Raw genomic sequence first — 27,579 nt, 5'->3', positions numbered from 1 at the left:
GTCACCCCTGACTCAGCTCGGATTCCCCTTCACCCTACATTTTTAAATCATCGAAATTGAGACCGTGCTGGTTGGGTTGGTCCAGAAATTACGAAAGTATAGGTGTAAATGAAAACAATCAAATGTCATTGTACTATTTAAACTTCTAAAATATATTGGGGAAAAAACACTTAGAAACATTACAGATACAATTTTCACGAAAAGTGTGGGTGCCCCAAAACGAAAATATTTCTCAATATTTTATTAATTTGAGATAAAAAATGCGAATATGCGTCCCCAGAAACGCTAACAAGTTGGTGTTAATTGTATTCCATTGCAATTCGGAAACAATCACAAATAGCCAATAGTCTCAGTAAAAAAAGCCCCCTAAAAAAGCCCCTCTAAAAATAGTGTAGACATGCCTACGCAAGCCACATGATGGCGGCAAAGCACTACTTCTGATTGGGCTCGTCATATAATAAATAATAATAATAATAATGCAATAACAATAATAATACATTTCATTTATAAGCGCCTTTCAAAACTCAAGGTCACATGACAGTACAGTACTGTGCAGTACACTAAATAGTGTTTGTGTGTGTGTGTGTGTGTGTGTGTGTGTGTGTGTGTGTGTGTGTGTGTGTGTGTGTGTGTGTGTGTGTGTGTGTGTGTGTGTGTGTGTGTGCGTGTGTGTCTGCGTGTGCGCGCGCACGTGCGCGTGTGGCTCTCACAGAAAAACATTTCTAAATACGTATTTTGCTTTTACTCCTATTAAAAAAGGTTCCCGGTCCCTTGATTATAGGGTTGAATATATATTGCTTTTGTTCCCTCCCAAACGTATTTTTTTTTTAAATGTGGCACATTTTTATTATTTTTTTCTAAAGAAATGTTTTAAAATGTTTTTACTGTTGTTAGAAGAGGACGATAGGAAGTCTGTCCAGTGCCCAAATACAATCCAGACAAACAAATACTACATTAAAAACTAGCTGCTGGGAGAAACCGCACAAGCTACATCACCACATAAACAACACCTCAAGACTAGTACTGTATAATGATTGACACATGTGGGAATGAACAACCAGCTCAGGTTCGCTTGGATTATTTCAAGGTCACCATTTGAAATCCGCTCAGGTATGGTCACCCCTGTTCGAAACTAATGGCTAATCATTAATAATTGTCGCTGTTGAAGCTAGCGGCTAATAATTAGCCACAAATAATGACACACGACGGGAACCACTGGTGAAAAGAATCCAGCAACAGTCAAAGCAAAGCAACATTTTTGCTGTTACAGTACTTTGTTGTCATGAACCAATTGTGTTGTAGCTAGCTAGTTGGTGACCCGCCTCTTGAATTTAGCTACCAACTAACTGCCTTTCCAGCAGCTCATGTATTTCGTTTTTCTACTTTCATTCCTTTCATCACTTTGCTGCTGTGAAATGTAAATTTCTCCACTGTGAGACTAATAAAGGCATATCCAATCCAATCCAATATCCAATCCAACTATACACTACTTGTCTCACCAATTACTTTTGTATTGTACGAGTTATCAAGTAGAACACATTAATTTCAGTTCTTATGATTTAAGTCATATCCTCCCTCCTTGATATTTTACAAGTTTTTTTTTTTATCATAACCCTGTGGTCAAACAGCCTTTTGAGATTGTTGTTGGAGAAGCGAGGAGTCACAGGATCCGCAGATGTCACTGCCAGGGTTCGGGCGCCGTGGTGACAAATACCTCCATTGTTACCCTCATAAGGAGGACGCTTACAGACAAATAACAAAGAATTTTCGCGTCTAAACTGGTTGTGCTGCAGATGGACGGACCAGGGACAGCTGCTAATTTGAGGCCAGCCGACAAACAGGTCAAGTATGATTTGACAGTCACTAAATCAGCTGATGAGCAAACTACCCACTGGTAATCTGACTGTCCCAAAAACCTTTGGATCAAACGCTCTTCAAATCAATTTATTGAACTACTAAATGTCTGGTCAAGCTACCTATCAAATGAGGACCAAATTACATATATTTCAAGCTACTTTTCTGTTTATCCACCAAACTATCTTCAAATCTTTCATTTTACTGAATGTCCCAACAAAACTGCATATACAACTACCCATCCCAAAACCTAACACTGGAATTGTCATACAAAACTTCTTACCATGACCAAACATTTTTTAAGGAATCTCGTGTGTGTTTGTCAAGAATCCCGCAGTGTACCCACGAGATGGAAATCAATTTTAATCACAGGTTTTGACGATACAGGAGACCAAATTCCAGGGTTCAAAAGGGATTGGAATTATTCAGTAAAGGGAGAAAAAGTATGACATAGCATCTAACAATCCATTGGTGAAGAGACGCTTTGATCCTCTCCTCTTTCATCCAGAACTGCTTTGTCAAACAAAGAGGGTACAGAAAGTGCTTAAGAATGAATGACTCTGTGTCTTTATGTTGTCATGTTATTTGATTTATTATTATTATTTTTTTTTGTTCTTTTGACTTCAAGATGGTGCCACGAGAGTCGCTGCCTTTCCAGCAGCTCCTGTATTTTTTTTTTGTACTTTCATTCCTTTCATAACTTTGCTGCTGTGAAATGTAAACATCTCCACTGCGAGACTAATAAAGGCAAATACAATCCAATCCAACATAGGTACCTACCAAACAAACTACTAATCACCTACTTAGCCATCGGGCTGCATACGAAACTCTCTTCCGGACCATCTTATGGAATCCATACCTGCATTATGTAGGCTAATCATGTTGACTGCAAAGGGTGTACTGTATGTCACTCACTCCACATAATCTGTTATGACCGCAAAATACTAAACCAGTTTTACGCTAAGTCACACTTAGTCGCTTTGGAATTTGACCATGACTGAGTCCAACATGAGAGTCTTTCACAAGCTTGTGCATTGGTCCCTTTCCTTATTCTTAATGTTCCCTTTTATTGGACACTCTCGGCATACTATCATGGAGTTACAGCTAATGGCTAAAAATGACCAAAATAAGCAAACGGGCTAATGTTACCGGTAGTTTACTCTGCAGTATCTATTTTATTTCAATGGACTTTCCTGACACATTATGCTTTTGAATTTAGACTTGCCGTGTGATTGCAACATAAAGAAGGCACAGTCAAAAATGACAAAATCTTATATTTGAGCTATTAAACACACGAGTGTCCACTTTTCCACAGTGGCCCACAAACTCCTCTTGGAAACTAGTCTAATGGAGACCACTCCAATTTTCCTGCAGCTTGTTGTCGTTCATGTCAGTGGTTGCTCAACATTCTGTATCGTCAGACTAAAAGGCTTTCAGACAATGAAATGTGGATTGTGCTTCTTGAATACTAACAAAGCTGACTCACTTAGCTGGACTTTAATATTCACAATGGAAGCCAGGGAAAGGTACACATTAATCTTGTCTGAATTTCCTTAAAAGGAATTGTAAAAAGTTGAAGATAGATGCATGTTTTAGCCTATAGCAAATATTCACCTGTCAGTATTCGGAAGCGAACGAGGATAACTGCAAGTAAACTGCATCTTTGTTCTTGGAGCTTGAGGTCTTGGCAAATTGATTTTGATGAATCATAATTCCAGTTCCAGATGCCACAGCTCCATTTAATCAAGTTAAAACTTCATTTCATAAAACTACCGTATTACGAAAATGGAGGATTTTGCATAATTCGTGTTTAAATATATGCCTCCCAATGACTCATAGCATCTTTTATTCCTCACTCGACACACACACACACACACACGCACGCACACGCGCGCACGCACACACATTTGCCAACATATATGCCTTGACCACGCCCACTACGCGTCATCGGTTTCCAATCCGCCGATTGAGTGTAGTCAGAAGGTTTGTTAAAGGAAGCGAGCAAGGTTACACCAGTCGTCTACCTCGTCGGCACACTGTCCGTGGACTTGTTCAACTTTCACGGTTCTTTCCCCACTCCGGGTTTATTGTACCTTTTTAGGAGGTGGGGTGGAGGAGGATGGTTCTATCAAGGAGCCCGAAGCGAGTAAGTGAGTGTTGAAGCCCCCGACCTCGAGGAGTTTGTGTTTGGCACCGGGGGAAAGCAGAACCGCGAGGCGGCTCCCACGAAAAGTAAGCTAACCTACTGGGCAAGGTAATTGTCTCCCACCGTCAACTATCCTCCCTTTCACATACTTTTGGTTTCTAACTGTTAAGAAAGTTAGATTGTATCCTCATTTTGTGAAATGCTCTAATACTGAGCTGATCTGCAACACAGCCACAACGCGACATCACGTGATTTGGTTTACGCACTTAATTGGTTCCCAGACAGTGTGTAAGGTGAAAAGTGTTTATCCCAACAATTTCCCATAGGAAACCATTAAAATGAGAATAATCCGTTCCCAGGTCTCCATAAAATATAATTTTCAACTAAATAAGCCTTTAAACTACAAACAATATACCTTATTCTATGTATAATAAATGTGCTATTGTATTGTAATGAAAGAAATACACTATAATATAGTATAATAAAGTTGTTTTATTTACCTTTGTGATGGTCGTTGATTGCTTGATGGAATGGGGTTCAGACTTCTCTTCCTGTGTTATGAAAGTCCAGTTAGGCATCTTTTTCCAAAAAAGGCCGGTCTCATCTGCATTAAATACTTGCTGAGGAACATAGCCTTCTTCTTTCATCGTTTCGAGGAATGATCTCTTGTGTCAATAAAGGGCGAACTTCCAGGTTGCCGCATGACGGTATCAGAGTGAATTCGCCGTGCTTTCTCGGATATAATTGCTTTATTCACACTGTCGCCGTAGCTGCTTTTCGTTAATCCAAATTAACAGAAGTTTTTCAACCTCTTCTATAGGCTCAGACTGTTGCTTTGACAGCACGGAAACACCTTTAGCAACACACGCACCTTTATTGGCTTTTTTTCTTGCGAAGGATGGTAGCAATGGTGGATTTAGCATTTTGTGCCTGGGCTGTAAAATCAGACAAACGCACACCTCGTTCGTGTTTCTCAATGATCTCCTTCTTCTCCTCGACTGTAATTTTCTTTTGTGTCTTCTTTGGCTGAACACGAGGCTATGGTGGGGTCTTTTTTGGTCCCATAACAGCAAAAGTATCCGTAAAAAATTCTTGAAGACGATCGACGTGTGCACTCAAGAGAAAGGGGCTGTGAAAAGGTAGGCCGGCTGGGGCGCTGCTCGGTCGTGTGCTTTGGTGTTCTTCCACCGAAGATTACTCTGCCAGCAATGGTGGGGCGGCGCTCCATGTGTATCCCAAAAAGTAGTGCGTATGCCAAGGTTTAATTTTCATAAATATAACATTCGTAAACGTTGAAAATTGATTACAAAAATGTAACGTACTAGTGGACAAAATAGGAATATGGGAGATCGGTCAACAAATGTACCCAGAAAAAAATCTACAACGGCTCGATCGAGTCACAGGGAAAACGGCGTGACGTGAGGATATTTTCATATCGTCCCAGTATTCCTATCGGTGCATGACAAAACAACATAATTTCACTTAACGACAGCTATTGATCAGGGGTAGATACTAAATAAATGGATATAAACGAAGTAGAAAACTGGCAAAAATTTCTTAACACGTGGATTAAGTATCAATATGTCTGGTGATGCGCAAATGCAAATTGTTGTGATTACGTGCCGGCAATTTTTTTTTTTGTCAAAGTCAAAAGTTAAAGTCAGCTTTATTGTCAAATATGCTCATATGCATGACATACAGCTTGTATGAAATTACTGTCCTCTCGGACCCAGCATGCAAGCCACTTATAATGACTTTAACAAACATAATAAACATGAAAACGCCAATTTGCTGTGGCCAAAAATGCGGAAAAACAATCCATATACGTAAAAACGTAACTACCGGTTGATAAATGTAGCGGGGCAACTGCAGGCCAGTTTGCTGCTGCTCCAATTAAAATGTCAAAACAATCGCAACTGCGGTGCTAAATAATAACAAAATGAACTCCACCTTCAAAAATCATGCAATGTTTTCCAAGATCACTGCATGTTGTAGGGCTATAAAACAGTTGGTCTGATTAACAATGGGGTGGGGGGTGTAAAAAGGCAGTCAGATTAGATCCTGGCACATGTAAACCGTTGACCAGAGATCTTCAATCGGAATGACTTCAATGAGCATGACAGAAAAGTTTCAATTTAAACCCGCTGAGTTAATCATCGATAAACAAATTAATTGACTGTTTAGATCACCAATTTATAGTTTTAGCCATTAACTTAATTATCCGAATCCTAGTTGAGCATTTCAACAGTTTTCCTTCATACGTTTTGATGTATAAAGCTGTTTGTGATGAAAGAGGTGAGAATCAAAGTGACCTTTCAACGGTGGATCAGAGACGTCATGCTCAAAAGGTGCACACGTCTGCTAAGCTAAGTTTTGAAAACAAACACCAAGCTTTAGCATCCATTGACGAAAAAAAGCAATTGATTCACTTCTCATGTTCCACGTAAATCCATTTCTTTTCCAAGCGGCGACACCATACCTGCCAACTACTCCGGTTTTGCCGTAATGAGTACGGTTTTCATTATCCCATTCTGGGCTACGGTTCATTCATGAAAATTATGGTTTCCGATAAAAACAATATGTAATTAATCGTCAAAATAGTAAATATCAAACGTTCATTCAAAACACAAAGATCGTATCTAAATTTAGAACACGTGTTCCGCACAGTACCAGTGCCTGTTAGCTTCTTTTTGATGAAATGCGCATGCGATGGGTCATTCCTGAATTTGAGAGTCAAGTGTGAGCATTCTTTTTAATCATTGTTATCGATGAGAAGGTTTCTTCAGCCGTCATCTGTACAAATTTGAAGGTTTCGGACGTTTCGCCTCCTGTCCAAGAGGCTTCGTCAGCGAACTAAAGTCTGACTGGTCGTATCGGCCCTATTTATATATCCCTAATGTCCAGACATGGTGGCGCCGGACACAGCTATGATAGGTCCCTACTCTCAGGTAGGGACCTATCATAGCATTGTTATGTAATGGCATCTGCCGGAGAAAAAGCAACAAAAAGTGTGAAATCTAGAAGAAAACTACAGTTGTTTCTTGAGGAATACTTCCAAGCATTTCCAGTAGTTATACATAGCTCAAGAAAAGGTGAATGTGAATAATGTTAATGTGGCTGTCTTTCAAATTTGAGTTTGTTGGTAGCTATTTTTGTCAACCCATAGAAATGTAGGTTGGATGTGCATATTTTAAGTTGTTAGAAAACCCCCAAAAATAAAGTGGACGTGACAAAAAAAAGGACCAAAGTAAAGAAGTTGCACAATAACTGCATAGTAATGGAAAATTTGAGGAACAGTCACAAGAATGCTATTTCCTTTTAAAAAAAAAACCTTTTTTTCATGGGTGAGGCCCGAAAAAAATAATAGCATTTCCATTCATATCAACGGTAAAAAAAGAATATTTGTCATGCATATTGTGCGGTATGAAAACTGTCAGCGGAAAAATTATACGCCACCGTTTGACATACGTCACCAACTCAAGGACATTTTGCTTATTACATACTTTTCCATTTCCCTCTTTAATGGCGTAAAGGACACCCCCTCCCCCCAGCTCTCACTTAATGCATGTGGCCTCAGAAAGTATTGATCGGTATGATTCCAGACACTTAGAATTAGGCCTGTTTCCAGGAAGGTCCAGACAAACAACCGCCAGTCAATAAAAAATAAAATCAGCTGGACACGCCGTTCTGGTTCCAATAGATCTCATGTGATGTCATGTTTATGTCTGATGTTGCTATTTTAGGTGCACTCGCCATATATTTTGAGGTCGCTGGGACGGAGATTCCCATGGGGTGTTGTTAATTATAGTGACGTCCCATCACAACTGTACTATAAACTATTCCTGATGGCAGCAAAACCTGGAATCTTTCTTTTTTTAATTATAATAATAATACATGAATTGGATTGGATTGGATTTGCCTTTATTAGTCTCACAGTGGAGAAATTTACATTTCACAGCAGTCAAGTGATCCACACAAAATTAGAAATGTGAATGATATAGTGAACCTTTGTAACCGATAAGTTCTCGAAACCAAATAGGTCATTTAACAAAGCACATTTTTAACTGAAGGATTTTGGGGGAGAGTTGTGTGTATGGGGGGGTGATTAAACTAAGCAACAGAGCATCATTGTGTGTTTAATTTTTGCGGACTTTCACTGTGCATAGTAAAGGAGGCTATTCTGAAGTGAAAATGAATTAAAATGTCACAGAAGCGGTGTTTTGAAGGCTGAAACGTAAACCTCTGAATTTCGATGGTTTTTGAAATAAAACCTTTGTGCATTTCCCGCAAGTTATCTAAGAGTTCACTATCGGCAGATTTGCGCAGTATGGCCTGAGATTCTAATCTAAACTTTTGTAATGTAAAGATGTAGTTCCTGCATTGTCATATTACCCCCTCAAAGAAAAAAAGACAGTTAACAACACGCAGGTAATGCCCGTAATGAATGCTTTAGCTGAAGTTCTGCTGACATAACCGGACTCCTGACTGCGATGAACACCAACTAAGTGCGTCCCAATTCTCTAATGCAATAACAAAGAAAATAAAAGCGTCCTCAAATAGGCACCCCACTTGTGTTTTGTCCTTGGATCGAAAAGCAAATGGATTTGCGTCCACTGTGTTTTCATGTTGTGGCTCAGCAGCTCAGGCAGGCTGCCTTCAAGTTCTGCGACATGAGAACGTGCCGCTTGCAACCTGACTTAATCAGGATTTGTCCTTAGCAAATGGAATTGGTTGCACACAGTGTGCTGAAACTTTCTTCAGCATGGATTTATTTTTATTTTTTGGTGGGAATGGGGGGTCATGGATGGCAAGGAAAGCTCACAGTCGGCTTTCTGTTTCTTGGAAAACAGGATATCATGCTGTGGTCTGTGTTTAACCCAAGTTATTGATGGTGGATGACGCTTCAACTCCAAATGTTAACAGACAGACTTTAGAAGTGGAGGTCGGGCGTATAATAAGTTGGTGTAGTTTCAACATCAGGGAATTTTATTTTGTTATTTTTTTTCTCAATTCGGTTTCACCATAAATTGGAGTCAAACAACTGCAAGTACGTATAAGTCTTTATTTCTAAATGATCTGGGAAATTACACTTTTGCCAAAACAAAGTGCACAGTAGCAGCTCACAAGAACATCAACATGAAACAATCCAATAATCTGTGTACATAATGTACCACGAGGCAATGAGAGCCGCAGTCTATACCTAAACTGTACACAAATAATAAAAGGTGGTTGTGTGAATACCAAACCTGTACAAATACTTGATACACAGACATCATTGCGTCAACAGAGTGAGAGTAAGTACAGTGAAAAATCCAACAGTCGTTGATAGTTTAGACTTTAGAGTCTTTACAACACCATTCAGCCACTTTTTCGATCTGTAACCCTTGAGTTCATTTCATCATGCCCGGACAATGCTTTGGTGTGTTTTTTAATACAGTAAAGTCTCGTTATATCGATATCGGTTATATCGATAGTACTGCTTATTACGATACTATTTCTATGAACGCAAGGAGAAAATTTACATGCCGCAGGATCGGATATATCGATAGTCCGGTTATATCGATATTTTTTCCGACTCCAGAGAATATCGATATAACAAGACTTTACTGTACTTCCAAACTATGTCAAACATGTCACAGCATCGAGAGTTTGATATATTTAAAAAATAATGAAGTAGGGGTGTATATTTTTGACCACACGTCGCCCATCATCCAAAGCCCCCACTCCCAAGGCGCAACCCGAACATATGAGCACACAAGACTAAAATAGAGCCCCACCCAGAAAATGACAAAGTGGACAAGTGTCCGCATCCTGGCAGCACTTCCTGTCAACTCCTCATAGATCCACAGATAAAACTTGATTGATCTCATCTGCCATTTCCACATGATCTAAATCTATTATAGGCTTAGCGCTAATGTTTTCCGGTCTTCCGCCCTCTTTCCTGTTGCCGCTCCCGAAGGATGCGACTTGTTTAGCTGCTCCCGAGTTCATAAGAAAATGGTGGGGGTGGAGGTAGGGGGTAGGGGTATATTTGCTCAGGAACACACCAGACTGGTTTCACCGCTAGTCTCTCACCTGTGTAGATGTAATCATTGGACAGAAAGTCCACATCTTGGGGCCCCAAAAAATAAATAAATAGTTGGGGGGGGTGGACACAGATAAAAAAAATTAGACTAAGCAAGGAAGGGAAAAGCCTCCCCATACACATTAGTCACCAGATAAAAATAATTGGAACAAAATTAAAATAATCAGAAATCACACATTGGGGGGGAAATGTTCCAAAAATATTGGTAAAAAACATGTACATCAAAGATGAAAATATATTCAATATTATAATTTAAAATATAAAGGGATAAATATTGAGGGATTAACCTAAAAATATCAGACAAAAATTTATCACTGATTAGAAACAATAAGGACAGGAAAAGTACATACATTAACATAAACCAAAAATATTTCTCTCAAAAATATACAAATATTTCAAAATGAATTGACACACTGAGAAAACGTATTTGTCAAAAAAAATAGATCGGTGGCAGAGATTTAAAAAGTGCATCAATATTTTTGAATGCACAAACACTGGAAAATAATTTGGGCGGCAACGGCATGTCATCAACAAAAATGCATCTGTTAAGAGTGGGAAACGAATACTAGAAAAAAAAACATACAACTCTTGGAATACAAATACAGTAAAGTCTCGTTATATCGATATCGGATATATCGATAGTCCCGGTTATATCGATACTATTTCTATGCACGCACGGAGAAAATTACATGCAAACAGGGTCGGATATATCGATAGTCCCGGTTATATCGATATTTTTTTGGACTCCCTTGAATATCGATATAACGAGACTTTACTGTATTTAAAACACCCACACACAAATCTCAATAAAATACAGAAATAAAAGGAAAAATATTGAAGTGTTATATGAAAAATACAAAACTATTAGGAAAAAAACCACACCATGAAACATAAATGTGTAGGCTCTCAATCGTACAGGAGTGGTCCATCAAAGATAAGGTTCTTCAGTCGTCATCTATACTTCTTTGAAGGTGTCTGACATTTCGCTCCTCATCCAAAGAGCTTTGTCAGCGAACTAAAGTTCTGCTGGTAACTCTGGCCCTCCATGAAACATAAACCATATCAAAATTTTACCCAGAGTGCAAATAAAAAAAATGTTATTAATTCACATATCAAAGCACATGCAACTCAGTAGTAGGACGTAATAGTAACACAACTTCGATGTCGGTTCGCCGACATGCGAGTCATGTCTCTGGGTCAAATCGTGAAGATTTGTGCGGCGGTGTTGCCCAAAAACTTTGCGTGCACTCACATCTTCACGTTCGGATTCCAGTAAGTGCCTCGCACCATACATAGAGGTGACCTCGGCCAAGCGGGGTCACTCTGACAAGTATTTGTTGATAATGAGAAATTCCGTTCTATTTAAAAGCGCGGCGGGCGGACATGTTGGCAGCTGGCGAAACGTTCTGGCGCTAGCTTTAGCCACGTGCCTGAGGGATTGGTGTTTCTATTGAATGATCCCTCACATTAAAATTCATTCCAACTGGCAATACATCACGGGGTACACGTACCTCGGACCATGAAGTACTTTATTTTCCAGACGGTCTGAATTCTTTGAATATACAACAAACTACAACACCATTTCGTAGTTTTGCTTTCTTTGGCTTTGTGAAAACTGCTTCAGTTGGTTGCCGAAGCAAAAACAGACAGCACCTGTTCAAGCCCACCTGTGTAAGTGTGTGTGTGTGCACGCGTGTGTGTGTGTGTGCGCTCATGAGACATCATAAGTGTGAATAGTGTCATGGACTGTCGATATTTGGTGCTCCAGCGCCACTTGTCTATTTATGGAGCTGCTAGGCCGACAGTCAGTGCCATATCATCCTCTAAGAAGCTTTTGATCCCACTTAAAACCAGTTAATTGTGCGTGATAAATTGACACGAAATGCATGTACGTGGCCCGGTTTTCGTCAGCGTTGCCATTCTTGGGGGTGTTTGGATTGGATTGGATTGGATTTGCCTTTATTAGTCTCGCAGTGAAGAAATTTACATTTCACAGCAGCAAAGTGATGAAAGAATGTTTGAAGAAGAGTTTGAGAATGTGAAAACTAACATACAGTGGGACCTTGACATACAGTTGCCCCAACATGAGTTTTTTTTTATTTTTCTAGTCGCCACCAAGTTAAGATCTCAGTCGTACAGGAATGGTCCATCGATGAAAAGGTTTCTTCAGCCGTCATCTATACTTCTTTGAAGGTGTCGGACGTTTCGCTTCTTATCCAAGGTTGGATAAGAAGCGAAACGTCTCTCCACCAGCCGTCATCTGTACTTCTTTGAAAGTGTCAGACGTTTCGCTTCTTAACCTTGGATAAGAAGCGAAACGTGCGACACCTTCAAAGAAGTACAGATGATGGCTGAAGAAACCTTTTCATCAAAAGACCCTCCCCACCTTACGAACGAGATACGTTTCTAGCGTTCGTTCATAAGATGAATTTGATTGTAAGTTGCTTTAGTGCTATATTTTGTATGGAATGTATGTTTAGGTCAGACACTGAACGGGGAAGTATAAAACACAAAGCAGCCAATCGTAAGCGAGCTTGGCCAGAAAAAGGCGCGCAATACAAAATCTAACTCACAGCATCTCTGTCCGAACATTTTTTGACATACCTGCAAAAAATGTTCATATGTCCGTTGTTTGTAACTCGAATGTTTGTAAGGCCGGGAGCATCTATATACAACGTGTGAAATCAATACAAGGTGCAAACGTGAGTTAAAGTTGGTGACTGAAGTGGTGGCGGAGTATGTGTGTGGGGGGTTCTCCATGAACACCTTTGTTAATCAGTAACCTTGTTTTCAATCACTGGGATTAGATTGGATTTGAGAAATCTGAATTCCAACCCTGATAAACTTCTTATGCTTGAGGAGATCGCATCAGCAAATAGTTCATGATTGAAAAATTGACCGAGTGATTACCACCACCTTTCGTGATAAGCACAAATCAACAGAAAGACACAGAAGAAAATGCCAGTAATATCGTGTTGTGTGTAAAGCAGTGACATCACGATTACTTTTGTATTGCTGGATTGTATTATCGATGAAAAGGTTTCTTTAGCGTACTTCTTTGAAGGTGTCGGACGTTTTGCTCCTCATCCAAAGAGCTTTGTCAGCTAAGTAAAGTTGTGCTGGTAACAGGCCCTATACAGTATATATCCCTAACGGACAGAGGTGGTGGTGCCACACCTCTGCTTGTATAGGTCCCTGCTCTAAGGTTGGGGGAGCAGTGGACTACTCCCTGAAGCTAATCTGATTGCTTCTTTTGTTCTGTCTGATTACCTCTAATGCTCTATGCCTGGCTCTGATTGGCCCATTAGCCCTGGTATCACCTTATCAGCATGGCTAAGTGTCCGTGGTGACGACCTAAGAAGTCTGATGTATGCATGGTCTAAATTAAACCTCAAACCACCACGGCGATTTAGTGAAGGGTTTTGCTGTTTTACAAAAATTGCTGATTCTACTCCCTTTTCAAACTATTTTAAACTATTTTCTTAAGCAAAGATTTTAACCTCACTGTGGTCAAATGAGTGAGTCAAATAGAGCCGGGACCAAAGGCAAAATATTTAATGTGTAAACTGATAAATGTGATTGTTTTCAACAAACAATCATGAACTATGAATTTTGTGGCTGCCAAAAACGTGAATGCTTAGCACTTTGTCACATTACCTTTTATCAACATTTGAGAAACTGAGCGCACTAATTGCTAAATCTTTGGAAGTGGAATTATTTTCCAGTCTTGCCTAATGTACAAATTAAGCTATAAAACAGTCCGGTGTCATTTGTTATTTTTAATGCACCATACATTTTCAACGTGTGACAGGTCTGGACTGCTGGCAGGCCAATCTTGGATTCTCACTCTTTCACTACGAAGGTGCACTGTTTTAACAAATGCAAAATGTGCTTTGCCTTGGCGCTAATTTCAACACATCATCTCGAATTTTACTTGGGAAGTTTGACTTACAATACACTACATATTGAGTGATATAGTGCTTTAGGCTGAAGCTGTAACAAAGCTCTGAACATGGACAATTATCAAATAAATAAATTAATACATAAATGAATAAACAACTAAATGAAAAAATAAATACACAAAATGTGACTTATTTTATTTTTTTACTTCCTCAATTGTCGATTTAGTGCAACGCTAAAGCTGAGGTTCAAATCTAGCTAACACTGGAGCTAACAGGACAAACTCTTTTACTTCGACACCTTTTATCTACAAGGTCTCGAGACCAAGACTGGTTGCACCAGTGCGACCGGCGTTTTAAAAGGGTGGGGGAGAAAGGTTTTAATGACTACCTCGATGACAAATGTTTAATATTTGCTTTCGTACAATTTTTATAAACACAGTCTGACTTTGTGATATTGATAGTTTTTTTTATTTACCTAAGATACTTCATTGATCGTTCCACATTTTAATGTCAATTTTCAATATTCCTCATGGAAAAAAAAAATATTTTGGCAAATGATATATGTAACGCATTTTCTGGTGTATAAGAGGCACCCAAAACCCTTGCTTTATTTTCAAAAGATGACCCTGCACCTTATACACAGTTGCACCTTAAATGTGAAGTCATATTGAGCCACAACAGGTCTCGCAACTTACTGTCAGACGCCACCTACTCCATTTCCCCCGTCGAAGAAGCAGTGTGTAACCCCAGGCCCTACTGTAGCGCCTTATCATGTGGTGTCCCTGATAGTTGGGAAACTTTTATATATTTATATAACATATTTGGAATACTTTTTTATTGATTGATTTTTGTCCGGTGTGCCTTATCTATGGAAAAAGTTTGAACATACTGGATAGCATTCATTTGTGGTGTGCCTTATAGTCCGGTGCACCTTATATACACCGGAAAATATGATTCTCTAATTTGGTCTATCGCAGTGTTTCTTAAACTTTGCTGACTCAAGGCATCAGAAACAAATATTACGGCAAAACATAAAAAAAATGGACACACAGGTTAAATATGTAACTTCTCCCGACCAAAGGAAGGAAAATAACATTTTTTTAAAAATCTGGCCGCAATTTTGATCTTTTAAACTGCAGTGTTGAATACGATGCAAACAATTGGGCACATCAATGAAACGGCGCAAAAAAAAAAAAAATCAACTTACATTCAACCCACCATCACTGTAATCACATCAAGGAGATGTTGGGGAAAGTCATTTGAGCCTTTCAGTTCTATCGCTTCCAGTCTCTTTTTTCCGGTTCACTCTGTCGTGTCTCTCCCCCACCCACAGGTTCGAGCTCACTTGGCAACCGCCTACTTCCTCTCCTGTCTCTCCGTTGACTGCTGTGGTCCAACAGGGCGGAAATAAGTATGGGGTAAGCGAGCCGAGCGACGACGTTCCAACGAGACGAAGGCCCCACTCAGCAGCACAGGTAAGACAAGCACAATGGATCGTTCTTTGCAAAGAGTGCGAGATGGGGCTTGAACCGCGAGCTTTTAGATGTGTAAAAATCACTTTATCGTCACAGATGAATTGGTCAAATGTATTTCAATGTGGCGCAACTTTCTAGGTTTGGTCTTTTAAATGTGGAATGCCGTCAATTAGAATGTACGAGGAACATTCATTGTGAAGCTTAAGTTGTGAAATTTGAAAGAGTAAGATGAACAATATGTCAACGATCTTGATTTTCAACAGTCGAGGTGCACAATTTGTCAAAAATATCTCTATCACGTCCGACGCAATAGGCAGACCGCAAAGATGCAATCATTTCCCCAAAACAACGTGGAAGAAGATGCAACTCTTCTATTCGATGATGAAAATGTCATTTATTTTAGTCACATGTTAGCTATTAGGTGCCAGACTCAACATCCACATTGTATGTTTTGCGAATAACGTGACCCCTATGAGGGGGAAAAAAACAGCACACTTTCCTCCTAGCTGACTGCGTACATGTAACAATGACGACAACGGTTTTACCACCACTTCTGTGTCCCCCCAACTCGCCCCACAACTTCTAAGAAAACAGCTTCAGCTGTTGTTAAAGCACTATATAAATCAATGTGTATGTATTGTATTGTATTGTATTGTATTGTATTGTATTGTGTACAGCTGCCCCCATTTCAAGCTCAGATAACTACAGACCCATATAATTTAAGAATTAACTTTTTTTCTGATGAAAGAAGAGAGTCTAAGGTTTCTTACGCTGCATTGAATGTTTATGTAGTCCTAAAACTCAACTGTGAGTCCTGGAATTTGAGTGAAAATGACAAAAACCCTGGCACTGGACTGGACACATTTTTTTGCACATTGTCTAGCAGTGAATATAGTTAAGTGATTTATGATAAATGGAAATAAATAATTATTCTTAAATACAATGATTACTAAATTGGGTGATTTGACATTTATGACTCCCACAGTCCCCGCCCCCCCAAAAAAAACAACAACAAAAACATTTTGTCAGCGCCTGTCTGAAAATGATAAACCGAACGAGGCTCTCGACAGCCACCAATATGACTAATGCGACTGCCCCACCTCCACCTTTTTCTGAAGCTTGAATGAAGCTATGCAGCCACTGTCAGGTCAGTTGCATTTAGCTTGAACACTGTTGGAGTTTAATAAGGCATCGAGAAGCTCTGCTCTTGTCAACTTGTTTAGCTGCCATTTATTGGACTGTCTCCTAACTCAGATCTTCAATTCCCAGGAGCTGACTTGTTTTTTTTCTTTGTGTGCGTGTGTGTGTGTGTGTGTGTGTGTGTGTGTGTGTGTGTGTGTGTGTGTGTGTGTGTGTACTTGTGTGTGTGTGTGTGTGTACTTGTGTGTGCGTGTGTATGTATGTGTATGCCGCGAACACCATGGTAATTATCCCGCAGGGAGTAGCCGTTCTGTCAAGAAAAAGGCATGCCTTGTGTTTGTTTTAGTGAAACTGGGCACACATGCGCTCTGTGCCAGTTGAGCGCTTCGAGACCTCTCGAACCAGTCAGCCAAAACGAGGAACGCAAGTCGTGCACTGTACACTTAGAAAGGACAAGCAGAAGCACTTTTGGCATTTTGTCCCATAGAAAAGAGGAAAGAGAGCCATGCCGCAAATTGAGTGCAGAAAGGAATAGAAGCCATTTAGCGTGTTGACTGTCAGTCAGTTTCTGTTTTCGTCAGGATTTGAGCCAGACCGACGTAGGGCCCAGTGCAACGTCCATGGGCATGAAATGTGATTTCTAAGTCACAAACATTTCAGTTATTTCAGTATAAAATCGGGAAATATGGAACAAGTCACGCCGTGTTTGAGCCAGTCGTCGTTTTGAAAATGTTGCACTCACTTGTCGAATCCAGCTCAAAAGCTGATGTTTTGAGTTTCTGCTCTGCTGTGTTTACACATAAATGGAGAGGGCGGGGACAAGGAAGGTAAACAAGGAATTTGTCTGAGGGCTAACTTGTTGCTAGGAGTCCATCAAAGAGGAAGCAGCTTGTTAGCCACTTTTGATCAACCAGGTGGAGTTTCCTCAATCCCTTGTCTTGTGCAAACCCGAACGCTAATATGAGCTGCGTTTCGGAGCAGCTGGCAGACTATTAATTTCACTTTCAGGCACACCTCCAGAGAGGGAAGAAGATACGACTCGACCCATTACCTCCCTAACCCATAGAAAACGACAACCGGGCACACACAAATCTCATGAGGGTATTTTTAAAAATGAATCAGATCAATAAAGCCGACGATTAAACCATTTTACCACGTGTACGGAATGTACCCATCAAAGAAGTGCCCAAATTGTGGAAGGAAACGGAGGAAAATAAAATGTTATACTTTTTTTTAAAGTGGTACGATCACCATGTTGCAATGCTCCCGCCCCAGGTCCTCTTTGGAAATACTTTGCAACCATTAGTCCTTGCCTGCCAAACTTAAGAGTTCTGGAAAATCTCAACTGGATTGAAAAAGCTCATGTAAAACGACCACAGCTGTCTATAATGTCAAGCACACGGGGCTAAAATGGATTAATACACCAGTAAACAATGACTTACAAACTAAGACATTAGAAAGCAAAAAAACACCCCAAAAATACAGTCGAACCTCAGTTTTCTGCCATAATCCGTTCCAGAAACCTGTTGGAAAACCAATGTGATCGAAAACCGAAACATTTTCCATTATAATCAATGTCTGCTTTTTAATTTTTTTTAAATTGTGATTGAGCAATACAAACACGCCTACTCACAATGGAACGCTACTCTGGTAACAATGAGACGCGACACAAGGAAGTGACGTAGATGAAAAGGTTTCCTCAGCCGTCATCTGTACTTGTTTGAAGGTGTCAGACATTTCCCTCTTTCATCCGAAGAGCTTCGTCAGCGAACTAAAGTTGTGCTTGTAATTTTGACCCTATATAAATGCCTAATGGACAGAAGTGGCAGTGCCAAAGCCCTGCTCTGATAGGTCCCTGCTCTCAGGTTGAGGGAGCAGGAGAGTACTCCTTGAAGCTGAAGGAATATACATAGGGTCAGGGTCAAAGGTACCAGCACAACTTTAGTTCGCTGACGAAGCTCTTCGGATGAGGAGCGAAACATCCAACACCTTCGAAGAAGTACAGATGATGGCTGAAGATACCTTTTCATCGATGGAACACTCCTGTACGACTGAGAACGTACACAGACAAGGAAGTGGCGTACAAGGATGCGGAGGTGCATTCTGGTGCCGTGTTTTAAAGCAGGGGAAAAAAGCGGCATGAACACTTTTACCAGAAAAATGTTGATTCTTGCCTTAGTTCCTTTGCCGAAACATGAGCCAATTTTTGGACTCTTGTTTGTTTTGACTTAAAACATGATGCGTTCCCCTGCAAAGGATGCCAGAATTATACAACAATTTTCCAATGCCATGGCGGGTGACTGTTTAAAGGCCCTTCGTTTGTTTTATTATGTTTAGTTTGGGCTGCATCCACACCATGCAGCCTTTCTGCTCAACTGTTCCGACAGGGCTCAAGGAAGCACTCGTTCACCAGCACGTCGTGAGATATCGCGATGCAACTAACGTCAATGACGACATCTCGTTATTGATTGATTTGCGGTGGAATTTGCTCAGACTTTGTACAAGGCCCAAATGCAATCGGAATGGCTATTGTGCATTGAGAGACAAAAGCAAACCATGTTCTGGTGCGCTGAAAAATGAGTCAACATACCTTTGCTTTATTTTGTGTTATTTTATTTTGGCACTTTCATGTACATTGGTACCTCTACTGACTATTAAATTAATTGGCTTTGGCAGAAATTGCTTAACAGAAAAGTTTGTAAGTACAGTGAAACCTCGATTTACAAACCCCTTGGCTTACGAACTTTTCGGTTTACTAACGTTACATTTATGAACATTTTACCTTGGCATATGAACTATTTTTCATGATACATACGGAGCTGCCACAATGACTGATGTGTCGTTCGCGAACGAGCCCGTTCTCCTAACAAGAAAATGGTGGCCACTGTTTTTGTCCTCTACTCCCCGCCCCCAGTCGTCGGTTAAAGCCACGTGATTGGTCAAGAACGCAGCAGTGGGGGATGGGGTTATAGACAGAGAGAGAGTGAGGCCGTTCTCCAAAAAACAAAATGGCGTCTTCGGTTGAAGCCACGTGATTGGTCAAGAACCCAGCAGTGCGTGGGGGCGGGGGGTTAAACATTAAAGAGACAGGCAGAGAGAGAGAGAGAGAGAGAGAGTGAGAAAACACACACAAAAGGATGATGACAGAGCTTGAAACAAAAAGCAAAAGTGAAAAAAACAAAAGTGAGTGAGAAACTGGATAGAAAACAGTGAAATTTGGACCCATTTCAACTTTGACAGTTCAAAAGCAGAGTATAGACTGGAAGGTTAAAATATTCCATCAATCAGGCTCCACAAATAACCTGCACAAGTCATCTGTACACTGCAAAAAACTATCAACCCAGCTAAACAGATCACAATTGATGAAGAACTAAATACAATTATCACAGAGAAAGCACCGACAAGGGATCATTCCTCAAGATGGTGAAAGAAGCCCATGTTCCTCATAAAGTGTTTAATGCTGAGGAAACTGGACACTCCATTCAATCAAGCCATTAACGACTATCACAAAGGTAAATAAAATGACTTTATTGTACCGTACAGTTTATTTCTTTAATCATAATACTATAGCACATTTATTATACATAAAATAAGGTATATTTTGTGTAGTTTTAAGGCTTACAAATTAGAAAGTAGAAAATTATGCTTTATGGGGATGTGATGGGAGCCTGATTGATGGGATATTTTAACCTTGCAGTCTAGACTCTGCCTTTGAACTATCAATAAAGTTGAAACAAGTCCAAATTTCACTGTTTTCTATCCATTTTCTCACCATTTCACTTTTGTGTTTTGTTTTTTTTTTCACTTTTGTTTTTGTTTCACGCTCTGTCGTCTCCCTTTTATGTGTGTGTGTGTGTATTTCTGTCATGATCTGGTTGGCGACCAACGGGGGGCGCTGTCGGCCCCGCCTGCACCTGCACAGGTGCTGGTCGTCCCGATCAGATTGGCGACCAACGGGTAGCGACGTCAGCCCTGCCTGCAGCCTCGCAGGTGCTGGTCGTTTTAATCACTGACACTTAAAAGGACACTCGGCACGACCATCCGGTGTCGGTTCATTGTTTGCTGCATGTTTGTTGCATGCTTTGTCTGCCTGCAATCGCATGCATTGTATGCTGTGCATGAGTTTGTTTAACCTTGGCGGACTTTTACACTTGGTTTTCTTTTGATACTTTGTATTTTTTCTGTTCAGTTGATTTTGATGTTTTACATTTTGTTCCTGATGACCTTTAATTTAATACTATTTGTCAAACAACCTCCTGCTCCCTCCTGCCTGCTTTTTGGGATCCGCACCTGCCATCACCACCTTGCAAAACGTGACAGTTTCTGTTTCTGTAACCCCTCCCCCGCTCACTGCTGAATGTGTCCTGCTGCGTGTGTCCCTTCCCTCTACCACGGATTTAGACCAATCATGTGCGGCTTTAACTGAAGACTGGGCGTGGGGAATTGAGGGGAAAAAAAGCAGCTGCCATTTTCAGCTTCGTTCACTTCAGAAATCCAGCTTCAAGAACTGGCTCGTTCGCGAACGACACATCACTCATTGTGGCGCTCCGTGTGTTTCCCGAAAAATAGTTCGTATGCCAAGATTATATTCTTGCGAATTTTACGTTTGTAAGGCAAAAAGTTTGTTAGCTAAAGTGTTTGTAAGCCAAGGTATCACTGTACCTGTAGAAATCTGAAATTTGGATTGATTAAATTGGATTGAATTTGATCTGCCGTCCATCGTGTGGAGGGAGAATCACAAACAAGTTTCAATAAGCCGTAGCTAAAAATGACAGAGAAAGTGTTTTGTGTTTTTTTTTTTCCAGTAGTGTAAATGCATCTGTTTTGTGTTTCCAAGTGCGCAAGGTCGTCATGGCACTGCTGCGGATGAGGCTGAAGGTTCTGTTGACTGTGACGATGGTCAACGTCTTTATATTCATCCTGATCTCCCGACACAGTGGGTGGGGCAAGAGTTTACAGGAGAAAATATTGTTCCCCTCCAAAACGTTTTGGAATAAGATGAAGCCCAGCTCTGGTTACTGGAACCGTCAGCAGCAGATTCTGGACTTCTGGAACAACCCCATCCTTTTTAATCACAGCAGCGCCAACTTGCCCGAATGGCTCAACGAAACCCGTTTGTCTTTTGAACCCTGCCAGCCGGACCCCGGGGTGACCACTCTGGTGAACGATTACAACTCTCTCCCTTCGCGATTCAAACACTTTCTGCTCTACATGCACTGCCGCTATTACCCAATTCTGGTAGACCAGCCGGATATTTGCCAGGAGCCGCCCTTCCTGCTTCTGGCCGTCAAATCCCTGGCGCCGCATTTCGACAGGCGTCAGGCCATACGCCAATCGTGGGGAAAGGCGGGGGTGGTCGCCAACCGGACTGTGGTGACCATCTTCCTCCTGGGCCAGACCACATCGGGGGACCACTACCCGGACCTGTCGCCGATGCTGGCCTATGAGAGCGAGCAACATCGGGACATCATCCAGTGGGACTACCGGGACTCCTTCTTCAACTTGACGATCAAGGAAGTCCTCTTTCTGGACTGGATACAGACACGTTGCACCGGTGCCAACTTTGTTTTCAAGGGTGACGATGATGTCTTTGTCAACACCTATGCCATCCTGAGCTTCCTGGATGGGCTGTCGGCGTCCAAAGTGGCGGACCTCTTTGTGGGTGACGTCATCACCAACGCCGGGCCACATCGGAACCAGAAGGTCAAGTACTTCATCCCGGAGAGCATGTATCTGGGCTCGTACCCCCCCTACGCCGGCGGCGGCGGCTACCTGTACTCAGCCAGCGTCGCTGCCCGCCTTCACGCTACCTCCCGCCGGGTGGCGCTCTTCCCCATCGACGACGTCTACACGGGCATGTGCCTGATGAAGATGGGGCTGGCCCCCGAGAAGCACAAAGGCTTTCGAACCTTCAACATCGAGGAGAAGTACCGCTCCAATCCATGCGCCTACAAAGGCCTGATGCTGGTCCACCCGCGCACGCCGCAGGAGATTATCCAGATCTGGTCTTGGCTCAACCAGTCAGATCTCAACTGCCAGTAGGAGGCGCCCAACCCACCTCAATGACAAACACACACACACAAAAGCAACTCCCACAAATGGTCGATTGATTAGTAAGTCATTCACTGCCAGACAATGTGCAAAACTGTGTCCACGACAGTGCCAGGGTTTTTGTCATTATCACTCAAATTGCAGGACCCACAGGATATTGAGTTGTAGGACGACATCAACATTCAATGCAGCGTAAGAAACCTTAGACTCTCTTCTTTCCTCAGAAAAAAATAGTTCATTCCTAAATTAAATAGGTCTGTGGTTATCTGAGCTTGAAATGGTGGCGGCTGTAGAAAAGGCAAATGCTGGCCCTTTGTGGAAGGGATAAAACCGCCAGGCGTCTTACCAGCGCTATATCAGCACCCCCGCAAGAAAAACCAAAACCCGAAGAAATTCGGGAATGGCGCTCCACGTCATATTTTCAATTCCTGAATAAATTCAGGAATGGTAGTGAATGAGTTATGTATAATTTCACATCCTAATGACAACTGAAATCTCAACTAACATTGTTGAAGGTTAGTGCATTCCAAACAAAAAGTAACATTTTATTTCTGGTATCAAGCACGTGTGACTTTGATCAACGTATTGTGTTGTCCTAAATCATTTTAGGGCTGAAAAATCTGAGGCTCCCCCTTTATTGTGAAGTGGCACTGTGCTATTTCATTTTATTTATCAAAATTGACCTTCCTGCTTTGCTGTACAAAGAGCTTCAGCCAAAAGTGTGTCTTTCTTGGGTGCACCTCATTTCATGGATGTAACTATTTAGAATGCTTTAACACTGTGTCTACTCTCCACTGGGTTGAGGGTGGGTGGGGAGGGGTCTATAAATGCTGTATTATGTAGAAATATACACATGATAAATGAAGCATGGCAACATAGTCAATTTAAACTGTGAATACAATGCTGTCAATGTCCCCTTGTGCCAAGAGTCCCTGTGAAAATATTGCGTATCAGAGATTGATGTAATCACTTATCGATCGATGCCTTTCATACAGAGTCCAGGCACTTGATAAAGCACTGGATATCATTTCACACCGCAAAAGGATGATTGCATTCATTTCGAGTATTGTCTGGTGTTTACCACAGTTTCTTTTCTAGTAGTTGCTTTCCTGCCTCTCTGGCGCCACCTCAGAATCTGGAAAAACCTCAGGTCATTCCTTATCCTTTGACATTGAAGTCCGGTTTCAACAAAATTGCCGTTTGAGAGACGAGTCTAATTTAGTCACATTTCACACTGAGACAAAGCATCCTGCGAATTTAAGGCCATCCGTGCCCGGCCACACCCGACATTTTCCGCTGTCTCTTTACTTATATCTGCCATTCTCTCCTTGATCCGACCTCGGAAGCTAGAGAATCTGCAGTATTCCATTTCCATATCCTATACGTTTCCTGATTCATAATTTAAAGTTAAATGGGAGACGGGGGAAAAACTCAATCTGTCAACTGAAAACTAAAGACCAATTGTTGGTGATGGTTTTCCGAACAGGTTCAAATATGACATAGCGCAACATTGGCATACTAATAAGACAACTGCGTTACCGGTAAGATAAAAATGCACTACATGACAATTTGCGTTCACGGCGAAGCACTAAATGTTAACCAGTTTAATTTGATCATGTAGGTAGTATAAATCAGAAAGCGCACAATTAATCTTTATTGCCCCAAATGACCTCGGATTCACGATGTTCAATACTCAATCACACTATTTAACCCACCCCCTCCATCTAAGCCTCAAAAATGACCTATATTTGTAATTAATTGGAATCATAAGAATAGATTTTGAGAAGATGTCAGATTTTGGGACAGAAGTGGCTTAGCTAGCTGTTAAATATGCTGTTTATCTACAACTTCAAATACAGTACTGCTTAATAGTCCAAAATCGTCATGCATTTGAGATGGAAATGTATAATATTGCTTGTGCTAATTATTTCCATTTCCTGTGTATGTGCTACCATTAATAATGAATTAAACACCCACATCTCTTGTTTAATATGCTCAAGTCAAAGTCATCTTTACTGTCAAATATGCTAATATGCAAGTTACTTGTGAAGACAATCGTCCCTGAAAACATTCCTTTTGCGTAGTTATTTTGGAATTAAATACACTGATCATAATGTCTGTGTAGGCTATAAGTCGTACAGGAGTGGTCCATCGATGAAAAGGTTTCTTCAGCCGTCGTCTGTATTTCTTTGAAGGTGTCGGACATTTCGCTCCTTTTACCAACACAACTTTAGTTTGCTGACAAAGCTGTTCGGATGAGGAGCGAAACGTCCGATACCTTCAAACAAGTACGGCTGAAGAAACCTTTTCATCGACTGATCATATTGGAATTGTTGGCACATTTGAATGAAAATAATAATAATATTGCCTTAATGCTCAGTTCCTGGATACACCCAGTGTCATGTTTGAGCTTTATATATGTAGTGGTAGCACTGTGTTCAAGTCCAAGATATGAACCATGACAAGGTGTGAACCACCTCCCACCATTACCAGCAGTCTAAAATGGCCAAATATTGGACATAAACGGTACAAGGGGTGGAGAAAAAAAAAAGATGAGATACGCTAGTGTACTAATTCGGAATTTGAAGGAACAGTGAGAGGCAATTTGACTCAAGTTACACCTTTGAATGAAAAAAATGGCTTGTTGCTTCCTCATCTGAGATGCTCCAAATGTTGGATAAAAGTGATGCTAATCATCCTTGACTGAAAATCAAATCACAACATTGCTAATGTATGCGCTAGCGTACTTCATGAATTCACACTCGCATATCTCAATGATTCTTAAAAACATGACCTTTATGTTTTCATTGTTAAGTGCTACGATATGCCTTGCCGTGTGATTTCGCAATCAGAAGGATCGGTTTGACAGATGGAAAAATTGGGATTTGTACTGATTTCCGATAAGATCGCCAGGTGACTTATCGAGGACTTGTCAAAGACGCTTGGTGTCAATTAGATTGACTCGTCTTCAGTATTTCCAAAATGACAAATGGTAACATTTTCAAAAGCCCTTAATGGGCAGTGTGGAAGTGGGTCACGATTAGGACACCACCTGCTGGTCAGGTTGGTCAGTCTGAGCTGCTGTAAAGATGGCTTTTTTTTTTTTTTTTTTTTTTAAGTATCACCGTATTTATTTTTTTCTTCACAGGACAATCACGGAATTAGTTGTTAGATTTCTATTCAAAATAACGGTGAATAAAGGACACCGGGTTTTTTTGTGTGCGCTGAAAAGACATTGTTTCCTGTCATGATTACTAGAAATGTTTACGTTCAGTGATCGCTACTTCTGTCAAATGGTTTTTTTAAGCCGCTTGCTGTTTCTTGGCTTTTTTTTTTACTTGTTTTGTGATGTAAAACACTGGTTTTCACAATTTCGTCTTTGAAGTTGAAGATAAAGACATTGATATTCAGTATCATGCTGGATGCTCATACAGTATACTATTTGAGTTAAATTTCAGATTAGGGGATTTTGTGTAAAATGTCACCCTGCCTTTTTGCTAGTTGTATGGAAGGAACTATTTGGAAAGGAAAGCTGCACTCAGGTTAAAGACCAATGAATTTGTTCACCAAAAAAATGACAAGTGCGCTCATACGAACTACAAATAGGATATGATATGATATTGTAATACCGACCGACGATTGTGATATTGGTGTTTTTTAAGAGGAATCAAAAGGCAAATGAGATGGTAAGGATGCGCCTATTTGCTTTATCAATACTGTCGCAATATTATTACGATATGGGCCGATATCAGTATTTTGTCCTGCCTCTAGTTCCAACGTTATCGCAGACCAAATCTGTGCCTGATGTTTGTGGTTTGGATGTGTCCAAGCGGAAATGTGTGACTGCTTTTTATCATTTATATTTTTTCTGGAAATTGTGTCATTTGTTTTTAAAATACAGTATACTGTTCTGTGTTTGTATTGCACTGCCAATAAACCGAAGACATCTGGAAGATTCTGTCCTGTTTTTTCCCCTCCAATCACAGGGTGATCCTGGCTGCGTCGACACACTGATTTCCTCGGGCTACGTCTGACTGAGTCCCTCACCGCAGCATAGTTTTCTTCTGTCCTTGCTCTCTTTTTCCTGCCTGAATAAGTTCCCCTTGTGGCTTTAGAACATGGGTCCATTGCAGTCCCATGCTCTCTGAACTTCTTAACCCAACTAACAATCGTTGATATTGATGGAAAGTTGCGACAATGGAAACGCTTTCGTAACTGAATCTGTACACTCTGGTATGATTTTGTCGCAAAATAGGTCTCCAGGGAGAATATCTTCTGCTGATTTGTCCAATACATTTTGGGGCAACTATGGCTGCAAACGATCATCTATAGGTTCACGTTTCATGTCCTGCAACAGAAAAGACATTCGTTAAAAATGTGATTTTTTTTTTTTTTTTTTTTTTTTTTTTATCGAATAAAATATGGGTACGCACTTTTGGGGTCACCCTGAATTTATGACCTGCAGATAAAAAACATTGTTTTTCTCTTCACAAAAAAAAAAAAAAAAACTACTAGACGTTTTCAATTTTGCTTATGGACAAATAATCTGAATTACATTCAAAACTGCTATTTTGAAACTCGATTTTGCCTTCTATTTTAATGCCCCCTGCCTCCCACTTATTATAAAAGTGAATGCCACTGCACTGACATTGAACACAATAGTTTTTACTTTCACTGGGATTTGATTTTACTGAAACTATTTTTTTTTCTGGGACTTCCCTTATCCTAGATTTCCCTCCCGCAAATAATGAGGGCAAATCAATTCGTAATTAAGGAGATAAACAGCAGTTTTTCAAAAACATCACGAAAACAGTCCAAAAAAGGGCCCACCGAGATTTTCTCGTGTAGTACTCTTGTTTAGCCGACAGAGGGAAGCAACACATATCCACAACAGACCTGAAGTGTACATTTGATCCTGCGAAGCAG

The 27,579-nt window shown here is 40.7% G+C and overlaps 1 protein-coding gene across 2 annotated transcripts; it reads left to right on the top strand.

The window, feature by feature from the left end:
* The first annotated feature begins 3,820 nt into the window (after positions 1 to 3,820).
* Positions 3,821 to 26,606, top strand: b3gnt2b (UDP-GlcNAc:betaGal beta-1,3-N-acetylglucosaminyltransferase 2b). Of its 2 annotated transcripts, none has more exons than XM_089011942.1 (3): positions 3,821 to 4,086; positions 15,321 to 15,462; positions 21,440 to 26,606. In XM_089011942.1, exon 3 carries the CDS (start codon positions 21,454 to 21,456, stop codon positions 22,642 to 22,644), a length of 1,191 nt encoding a protein of 396 aa, XP_088868068.1. In that variant the 5' UTR covers positions 3,821 to 4,086; positions 15,321 to 15,462; positions 21,440 to 21,453; the 3' UTR covers positions 22,645 to 26,606. The 2 variants fall into 2 exon arrangements, with proteins under 2 accessions (XP_088868068.1, XP_088868067.1); XM_089011941.1 differs by having other exon boundaries at positions 3,821 to 4,108.
* Positions 26,607 to 27,579: the final 973 nt, after the last annotated feature.

Source organism: Hippocampus bargibanti, linkage group LG13 (assembly GCF_051943395.1).
Source record: "Hippocampus bargibanti isolate YZ-2025 linkage group LG13, ASM5194339v1, whole genome shotgun sequence".
Taxonomy (NCBI): domain Eukaryota; kingdom Metazoa; phylum Chordata; class Actinopteri; order Syngnathiformes; family Syngnathidae; genus Hippocampus; species Hippocampus bargibanti.
Note: the sequence above shows the minus strand (reverse complement) of the source record. Positions and strands in the feature narration are given on the sequence as shown.